General features: G+C 41.6%; 1 protein-coding gene across 1 annotated transcript; it reads left to right on the top strand. All coding sequences in view use genetic code 11, as the record gives it.

Moving 5' to 3' along the window:
• Window positions 1-689: 689 nt before the first annotated feature.
• Window positions 690-9,258, top strand: EGR_06095 (Ankyrin repeat domain-containing protein; the record flags this gene model as incomplete). Its single annotated transcript, XM_024495344.1, has 3 exons — window positions 690-919; window positions 955-1,190; window positions 9,098-9,258. The coding sequence occupies 3 exons, from the start codon at window positions 690-692 to the stop codon at window positions 9,256-9,258; spliced, it is 627 nt and encodes a 208-aa protein (XP_024350299.1).
• Between the last annotated feature and the right edge of the window lie 1,276 nt (window positions 9,259-10,534).

Here is a 10,534-nt window from a genome sequence, read left to right as displayed (position 1 = left end):
AGTAAAAGTTATGCATGGTTGCCATAATTACACAAAGTGAACACCTTTTATGCGCAATAATTATGTACAGATACAGAGCTTTTATCGCTTTTATCTTTCTGCTGATTCTACAGTATTTGAAAAACAGTGGTTATTATTTGGAGCATTGATACTTTTAATGAACTCCTCTATTTTTGTAAGTGCTACCCTGACCTTGAGCTTGGATATTCATTTATAGACTTTTTTCCTGTGGGAGTCGATAGGGAAGCTGCGGGAATGGTATGGTGGCGGATTCTCAATTTTTGTCTTCTCTATTTTATGCATTTTCACAACCCTTATTTTGAACGGGGAATAACTCCGGATTAGGTGCCGAATATGGGTACATTTAAAGGTCAATTGTGTTCATTACTAGTTTTTGTTACATTGGCTTTTGGGATTGATATGTCATCCTATTCAATTTGGTTTCTATTTCAACTCTGAAAATTTTTTAGGCTTCACAAGTTGAAAACGAAATTTTATGTCAATACCCTCTACACTATCTCAGTCGCTCCGGTGACGCAACTGGGTTACAACAATGTCTTATAAAAACAAACTTCAGTCCATTTGATCTTGATTCACTAAACTACTGGACTCCCGCACATTGGGCGGCATCAACTAATCAAGTACGTCAAAAGATGCCTCATCAACCGCTTAAATAGTGCGATTGTCTTATGATTCTGGCACCTTTTCGAGCTCTTGACGTAGCGGCTCATCTTTCCCTTACAACGCCATTACATATCGCCGCAGAAATGGGCTTTGAAGATTGTTTACTTGTACTTATAAGGAATGGGGCTGGAATTAACTTCCAGGACTCTAGTGGTGACACTCCCCTTCACAAAGCAGCAAGACATGGACACATCAGTTGCATGAAGATGCTTCTTGAAGCTGGAGCTTGTACAGAGTAAGCAGTTGCATACTACTTCGGAATGCTTTTAGTACCCGCAATTTCTATAAGCGAACGGCCTCTGAGGTAGCTGCTATTAACGGACATTTTACGTTCGCTTCACTGGTGAATGAGGCGTCTCGAATCAAGAAACAAGAAAATCATATTCCTCCAAATGTTTCCATATTGCGCAACAATAATGTGTTTGCATGTAAGCGGTCAAGAGATAGTCTTGCCTCGGTGGGCGCTCTTGACGGAGACCTTTCTGATAAACGACTGCGGTTTTCGGGTAAGTGTCACTTCCATTTTTTTGAATCCATGTGCGCGTTCATGAATATAAGCGCACAGTTCATCTCTAGATGCCGGCGTAACAGCGGTATGTCAACCCTATAAAGTGGTTTGAAATTAAATGTCTTCGAGTAGCTTTAATTGAGTAGATACGTTTCCTATGAATTCAATTTAGCGTTGTAAATGGATGCCACGGAATTATTGGTAAACAAGCAGTAAATCATTTATCTATAGTTGATCGTTAATCTAGAATAAGAAGTCTTCTGGTGCTCCATTTGCCTTGATAATGTTGAGTATCAATCAAATGAGGTGTTTGGGATCCAGTCCCAATTATCTATTCTTATCCAATAGCATAAGCACAGTAATTGGAATTCTGTGGAAGAATTAGTTCCAGAAAAATGGTCCGCACGGGTTTGTATGTAAACTACAATATCAATAGCGTATTAGTGTGCAGAGTAGCTAAATGTGTTCTTGACGCTTCTCACAGAAATACTTACATGACTACTGCTTTCAGTGGGCGTTTTGACAATTCCCATGCTCGCTTATGTACCGTGTAATCCACGTCCATTGATGATATTGCTAAGTATAAAAACATATTTTCAGCCTCGACCTCCTCTGAGTGTTCTAGGGTGGACGAAATTCCACTGTGGAGGTGTAACATGAATCCCAGCATGTATTGCACACGTACAGTTTTGTAGGGGTCGATTCTTTTGGGAATAATATACATGAGCTGATTCTTGTCAGGTTGATTTCGCTAATAGCTGTCAGCCCAGAAGAGCATATTTTCTTTCTATGTAGTTTTCATTTTTGCAAAATTTTAAATCGAAGCATGTACACACGACGGAGGAAAATTTAACGGTTTTTTGTTTATAAACATTTCCACCACTCCAATACTGTACTGATTCCTTAACTTCTGTATGTGTCGATAGAATTCATTTGCTGCACGAATCAGTCATGTGAATTGGCATTTGAGCATCCCAATAAACAAGAACTATATCTTTTCATTGGTAGCACTACTTACGAATTTTATTAGAAATAATTTACTCGAAGTTTATTCCGTGGCAACCTTTACAACGCTGGTTGACAAACAGTAAGAAAAGAATCTGTTTATTACTCCTGTACCTTTGTACCATTACCTTTATTCTCTATATTTTGACAGCATTTTGAGCTGAGCAACTTGCGAGCGTTAATTTACACAGAATTGGCAAAGTTTTCATCCCATTTTCACATTTTAACTTGGAGATCAGGATCGCAAAAATACCTCGAACCACCTTATTGAATGCGCGAGTAGACAACGCTGTAATTTTGGCAATTAAAATTCCTCAGTGTACAGCTAAATTCTCCATGCCAGTATTTATCCCACCGTTGAAATCGGAATAGGTTTTTTCGCTCTTTCTAAGGGAATATCTGTGCCACTCAAAGTGAACGTTTCCGACGTCATTCACTCTACCAAAATTTTCAAAATCGGTCTTGAAAGCTTCACTTTGGCCGGTTAAACTGCTACCTTGTTTGGCCTTTGCGGTTTGAAAATTGTGGCCTCATTCAAAAGGACAAAATGTTGAAGACTAAAGTGGACAAAAGCAGCCTTATTAGAAAAGTAATTTGAGCGAAAATGAGGAACCTGCAACTTGAATAAATGTTGGGCTTGAAGTTATCCAAACGATCCCTGTCTAAATGCTTTTACGACTTTCATGGGGAGTGATTTCGGTGCATGATTTGCATTTCTGATCAGCACTACAATGGTGTTTGCAAAAATGGGTGCCTCGTGAAAGCACTCTTTGTGTCACATTTTAAAGGAGAGCAAATGGTAATAATAGCCTACAAAATCCGGAGAGTTAATGCTGCCTATAAGGCATTTAATGTAGATAGGCTATCACTATACTGTACTAGCCAGGAATTTGTAAACTATGAGCGTCTCTAATAACGTTTGGGTGAGTGGATTGAATGCAAGACGAACTGTAACCACACGCAGGCCAATCAACGGTGGAATCATCCTCAAATTGTGCTGGGACATTCTCTCCCAAGTTCATAACTTGGTCCTCAGGATCGCCACGTCCTTTCACCTCTGAGCTGATTCGCAGGTCCAATTCAAGGATTATGAAGAATTAATGTACTACCGCTCAGATTTTCAACACAGAGCTTGATCGTTTTCAACAAGATATCGTAAATCCGGGCATTGTGATTATTTACTTTTTTGTCACTTAAATCCACTTTGTGGAATAAAGGCAACGGAGAACTTAGTTGTACACCTGGGAAATTATTTGAGCCAAATCTTTATTTCCAACAATTATTTCCAGCTATATATGAGTTACCAACGTTTTCGGTTTGCAAAATTTTGCCTCCGTTCTCATAGCTTATGCAGATTTTTTCTTCATGAAACAGCCATTCTGAAATTTTATCCTTTCACTGCATTGTTCAGCTATTTATCCCAAAGCGTTGGTTCATAGTTGCTTGCTGATTGGTTGGTAGGTGGCAGGATAGGTTTGCCAAGTCGTGTAGTTCATAAATATCCTTGCCAAGCCACTATATAAAACATGATAGGTAGTAATATTTGCTCATTTCAAGTTTCACGGGAATTGGTATACTTGTTTTTGTGACGTAATCAGTTTATCACTTATTCCGTTAGTTCAGACATTTTCGTAAACGCGAAATTAGTGTGGCTCAGTCCCGTAACGTATACAGAACTGTTTAATTAGTTTTGCCAGGCGTATCCATAAATCCGTTAAACGTTACCTCACAAACAATTTGATGGATCTAGATTTGGTGACACTCACTACTTTCCTCTTAGTGCAATCGCTTTGGCGGTGGCCAAACGATGGTATGGCCATCGTTTGGGAACACATCAACATTAATTTCAGCACTAATAAAGGTACTTGACGACTGTTTCCATATGCGAAGGGTAATATCCATTTCAGAGTGGAATGGTCAGGTGCAATTTTTGTATACTTGCAGATGCAATTACAGGTCATATGAGATCAATTTTCAATACATTTTTTTTAAACTCTAGCTGTTCATATGAATAGCGAGGTCAGTAATATAGCAGGAATGTTTGCCATCTTGATGCGATGTCTTAGTAGCATTGATGTGTCAGTTGCTAGAACTCAATGGTGGTGGTTTTCCTTTGTAACCACTTCTGCTTGCTATCATTCTATTCTATCGAATAGTTTTTGCAGCCACACATTACAGAAGGCGTATAATTTGGCACTGGAGGATCCACCTCGTGCCGAGTTACTACTTATTTCAAGTTGGATCCGGATATTTGGCGGACACCTACATCGCTTCCTGACACCTTCGACATTGATATCTATCGCCAAATTCGATCGCATCAGTTAAGTTGTAAGCGGTTGGAAAGATGTTTGCGGAAGGAAAGCTGTTGTTTCTAGTGCTTCGCAGGGTTTCCCTCTACGCCACTGTTACAGTGTTTACGAATCTGCGCCATGGTGCGTGGCTTGCATATATTTAATTGTAATTGACAAACATGCTTCTGCCACTGGAACCGTGTCTAAGGGGAGATTCTTCCCGGTGTTTGCTTGTTGTCTGACTCTCAGTGGGTGATTAGGGATTGCGCCATTTTTCACGAGCACCGCCTCCAACCGCAGCGAAGGTACGACAATATACATTTTAACACCATCGTTCTTAGTGTCTAAAATCTCTAATGCGTTCCTTGCCTCTGTCGGGGTATTATTTAGGTGACATTATTGTAAGCGGTATTGTAGGCTAATTTCGCACTTAACAAATAAGGACGACCCAATTTCTGCCCCTAATGGTGTAACATAAGGCCTGAACTTTAGCGCCTGAGCATGGTACTTTGGTAGACCTAAAAAATTCATTGCTACTTACGGCCCTGGCAAATGCCTGTTGCTTATTTTTATGTTTGCACATGTTAGAAACATGCGTGGGTGTTTGGGTGTAGCATGTTCGGAACCGTTTCGAATTCGATATTCAGTGTCGTCGTTTGGAAAGCTTGTGTTAGAAGAAATTTCTAGACGAACTCTAATTAGTACAACACAGAAACTTTAGTAAACATGCTGCCCTTAATTCGCAATTCTAAAACTTCAAAATGCGGTCGGTTGGTTGAACGCGATTTTATTCTATTGCGCCATGCGCCCATCCACCCTTGATGATTCTTACAAGGCCGATGACATTTATTGCTGTGTCCGATTGAGGAGCTATTAAATTTTGCAAACCGAAAACTTAATCTTTAAGCCCATGTTTCACTGTAATCCATGGCGTAGGTTACAAGGGTACCGATTGTTACGCACGGCTCTAATGCATAACTTTGTGTGTCTGCATTGTTACCTGTGCTTGTGCATATACTCAGCACCTTTAAAATAATAATGCAACAAATGCATCGTTCAATTAAAGACTGACGTGCAATGAAGTAGGTTGATGTAACTGGAAATTACGGTGCTCGGAGTCTTCCGCTCAAGACTCGTTCTTTCACCAAAACACAACAAAGATTGCGTGATTTGTAGACTTATGGTGGTTTATTATCCTTGGTTGGCAGGGGTATGCACACCCCAAAAATTGACAACTAGTTTAACGCCTTGCCTAGGGGCGGAACGGCTTGCGGGATTGACGGGTGTCGAGTGTTTACATAAGGAATTTCGGAGACTGAGAGAAACGACTGCAACTTGCTGCGATGAATATGCTCATTTGCTATGCTTGCAGTTGTCATGTGCGTGTGGTTGTCAGACTGAATGCATAAGTTAACACAAAATAGTATGTGATCCATCGTACATTTGTCTTTGAAGGTGATCGAATTCGTTCTCATTTTAACTTCAGGACATTTGAGAAATAAAAACTTATTTATTACGACTTGGCAGAACAATTGCACAAGATTACACTGGTTGGCATTGTTGCAACGATTTTGTGGGGAGCATTAATTAATAGAGCCGTGTGTGATTTTTTGTGATCATGTTATGATCACATCCTGCCCGTCACAATGTCTTCACAATTGTAATTGTTCACCACCAGCCCAGTATTGCATGGGTGCGGCCTAATCTGTTTGACTCTTAGTGCTTCGCACTTAGCATTAGATACAGTTTTCAAACAAACCAACCCCCGTTCGTCCCGCAGGCTCTACACGTCTCACACTTTAATTAGGCATCCCCCTTTTCAGGCTCATCATCTCCAAAATCTCTTCATTCGGTAGATGGCTATGCACTGTAGGCTAATGGCGGAACTTTATCCACACCACTTGCTATTGCTTTGCTTGAAAAATTAGGGGAAATAGTTTTAAGGTGTTCTCCTATTCCGTCTCTTTTGCAACCAATCTGGTTGGCCAGTCGGATCCGTTTGGAGCTTGACCACTGCCAACATAGGAAAAAGTATAGTTTGGCAAATAGTATCTACTTGAAGGCAATGCATACTTGGTAGTGTTGTCAACTTTTAATACAGTTTGGGTGAGTTAGCTGAACAGGTTATGGGTTGCATATTTAATTTAAATATGAACGATGCATTTGTTTTATGGGTATGCATAAGCAGTGACATCTTGCTAAACCATTTTCTTCAGCTCACACTAATCTTCCAAAATTGGCTGTGAGATAAATGTAGTCAAGCAATCTTTCGAAGAATGCCAACTTTCATGAAAAGATATGGCAAGTCTCATCCCGTGTGTTTTCGCCACAACTCTGGCCAATCACGAGTGCGCAGCAGGTGTCAGTGACATTGCGTCTTTTTTCCTCATTTCGTGTCCTCGGAAAGCAAACAGCACCAGACAATTCCAAAAGAGATGCTTCGGCTGCTGCTGATGATGATCCATTTTACCTGTGCGACTGCAAAACGAGAGCTGAAATTGCACCAGCTTCCACAGCCACCACCTACCGTATCTCGTACAAGCCTCGCCAACTACACCTTATTGAGTGGTTGAGAAGGTTGGCTCAAGGATGCTTTCATGGAGTCAGTACGGCGCTATCTGGCGCTGGTAAGAAAGCTGGTAGTAACCATCCACGAACAATATGCCAGAACCAATTTTTCAACGAAGCACACACAACCACAACTAGTCCAGCTGCTCCGCCATTTTCAAGCCTTTTAATTCTCGTGCTGGTGCTGCAATACTTTTTTCTTCTGCTTTCCCCCAAGCCTCCCCGCCCCCTCTAGTTTTCGGTAATAGGCTTTTTGAAGTTACTTGAACTCTTTCAGTCTGAAATAAATTTCTCGAGAAAGCACCTATCAACATATCCGTGCGACATATTTTCGTCGAAGGGAAGCGTGGTCTGCGAACTTTGTGTTGTTTCATCTGCACTCTTCTGATGCTAAACTTCTTCACTATAGTCGGTCTTATGTTTGCGCTACCTTTAGTAAGTTTGTAAGTTGAAAGAAAGCACTTCAAATGTTAGACTAGAGTGCTTTGGCGTCGGCTGTTGCGAGTGATGCTTTTGAGAAGGCAAATACGAATTTAAGTCCGTCCATTGCAGTCTATGTGTCTTAGTAGACTCCTGATATCCAGTGGATTTTATGTTCAAATATTAGATCTGCATAGATACATATGCTCTCAGAAACAGATAAGATATTCGGACACTCTTCGCCTCGTCTCGCGAGATCTTCAGTCAGCCACAGGGATTTACATTTCAGGCGGATTATTTCTTTTCTCGCCCGGATCTTACCTACATGGTTTGCTTTACTGAGGTATTACTTACTCCAATCCCTCGTTTAGCTGTCTTGTGTCCAATCAGATTACGTTATACCCTGCTTTCCATTTAGGTAATCTTTTACCTTGTGCATAATGCTGGTTATAAGAATCACACCTCCGGGTGTTTCATCAACGCTTGTACGGGAATGGTCGAAGGTAAAAACAGGTTCTGATGTTACGTATTTTTGACAGTGTCGAATACGTATGAGTTAAGCTTTGTTCGTTTATTTGTTTGACGTACTATCAGGTGTAACATCGGGTCCTAGTTCAACTTCTGGACCTTGTCAGGAGGTTGAGTCTTTAAAGCAAACCGACTAAAGGAGTTCTACCTATATGAAACTGTGATTTGATGTTTTGACGCATCAGTTTCCAGATTTTCGTTTCGGTATTGTGAAACCTTTCAAAAAAGGGATAGGAAATCAAAAGACCCTAGTTTTTTACTGCCAATGTTGTATGCCATGACGTTTTTCTGTCTCCTCGTTTCCCACTTTTCTATTCATCCCCTGTTTCTTCTTTATTGTTTGTCATTCATGTAAGTGTACCGCAGTATATTTGCTATCTTGAGTAGATTGACTGGGTACTATGCGGCAAACACCGTGCCATCAGGATTTTCTGCTTCCATTTGGCCATGTTAATCGGATCACTGCATTTCCAAGACGATGTGCATTGTAGTGACAGGTGTTTGATGTAACCATTGACAGCAAGCCCATCGGAGAACTAAGAGGATTGTACACTCACTTGCTTGCATAAAAATTGGTCCCAGTGGTATTTATTAAGACGTCCTCGGAAGAAAAACTTTACACTTCATGCTGAAACTTAAGTAGATTTCATCGGAGTTTCCGAAGTTGTTGCATGCCCAGTTGTGCTTGCTATTACACCGGTGGTCTAGTTTTGTGGATGGAACTTTCATGCGTAACATATGGCCTCTCCTCGACGAAAGTACAGCTGTATTTATACAACCACGAAGAAAATTGTCTACTATACCGAACAATGTAGTATTGTGCTTGGCCTTATGGAAATAGTTTAGCTCCTGATGGCACAGTGTTGTTCCCTGATAAAAGTGCGTATTACACATTTTTTTACTATTTCCCAAGGTAAAGAATTCATTATCTTCGTTCCCCCCTTCCTTCCTTGCCTTTTTCGTCAACCAGCGGCACCAGTCACGCTCCCTACACGTTCCTGTCATCTGCGTGGGTCTGGGTGATGCCTGTTTTAGTTGCCGCTTTCCACGAATTAATTGACACACCTTATACCTCTTCCTCGCCTCTGCACAGATCCCGTGTTCCAAATTGCCGCGGACATGGTGGGACAAGGCGGACATAAGCTCTGGCAAAACGACATTCAATCAAGCATCTTCGAGCACGCCACCCAGCTGCGCATGACCGACGCCTACGAGGAGTTGTACAACTCGCGCTTCGCCAACTCACTGAACTAGATCACCCATACGCATACACATACGCACATCTCCTCCTTTTACCCTTAAGTCACCAAGACACTTATGCGCACCTGTGCTCGCCATTGCTTACTCCTTCCAATTTATACCAATAAATCGACAATGTTATATCCGCCCCATCATATTGTACAGACATTCGGATGTTTGGTTGTAACATATGCTTAAACTTTGCTCACACCTCTCCTCATCCGTTGTCATTCTATCAAAATATATGCCCATAAGGTAGTTCTTGTTGAACGGGTGAAGCGCCATCATCGTTTATTCTACGGGGTATTGATGAAAGGGGCGGACTGGTTTAGAAAAACGACGGATGCCGCGGATGTGGTCTTTTTTAGAAGCTGTTGTCGGTGCTTTTTAGTGCACTAGCTCTTTGGTAGGTTATTTGCCTTGTCGGGGAGCGTGCACTTTTAATCGTTTATTGGAGGCAAAGATAGCTTGTGGCAAATTGCAGATTCAGCTGCCCTCGTGGTGGGTAGGTCGTGCGCTTGACAGAACGTGGTCGGGGCATCTAATTGGTTAGACTCACTCCTTGCATTGGCCAATAGGGGGAGTCGAGCCTTAGAAACTGCCACAGGCTGCGGCGACTCATCCTACCCCCAATCCGCAGATTTTTTCTTCGAGGGTGTCGAACGCTTACCGTCAAGATGGTGAAGCCTAAACTCCAAGATTGCTTTAGCTAAGACAACACCTTGGACCAGTTCGGTGCACTCCAGTAACACCGCTGTTAATGGATGGAATTGCCGCCTCCATCGATCTACCCGTTCCCCCTTCACATTCTTGGAATGCACAAGTATGCACCAAGGTGCCCAATTTTTAAAAAAATTAAGTGATTATCTATTGTAAATGAGGCGCGAAACCGAATAGATTCTTGTAGGGGATTGTTTCAAGAAAACCGGAAAAATTGCAGCATTTTTGACGCAATTAATTCATTCTCAGGGTTAAGAATTTGCCAAGTTCACTTCGTCGTAGTGATAGCGAAATTTACTGTGCCACTCTAGAGGAGCTGTTCTCATCAATGTGTGCCGGAATTGAAGCCGTTACTGCATGTGAGCATCACGGGAGGCATCGCGCTTGCTTGGTGCATGAGAAAGGCGAGTTCAATTGCATTACCAACTGCTACCACTTCTCGCTCATGCACTACGGATGAGCTCCCAAACGAGAGACTGATTAGGCATGACTTTCCATTGTCGAGTGCATAATGGCAATGATATTCGTTCACAGTGTACACTAACAGGCTAAACAATTGGACTTAAAAGTT

Source organism: Echinococcus granulosus (assembly GCF_000524195.1).
Source record: "Echinococcus granulosus chromosome Unknown EG_S00050, whole genome shotgun sequence".
NCBI lineage: Eukaryota > Metazoa > Platyhelminthes > Cestoda > Cyclophyllidea > Taeniidae > Echinococcus > Echinococcus granulosus.
This window is presented reverse-complemented; position numbering and strand designations above follow the sequence as displayed.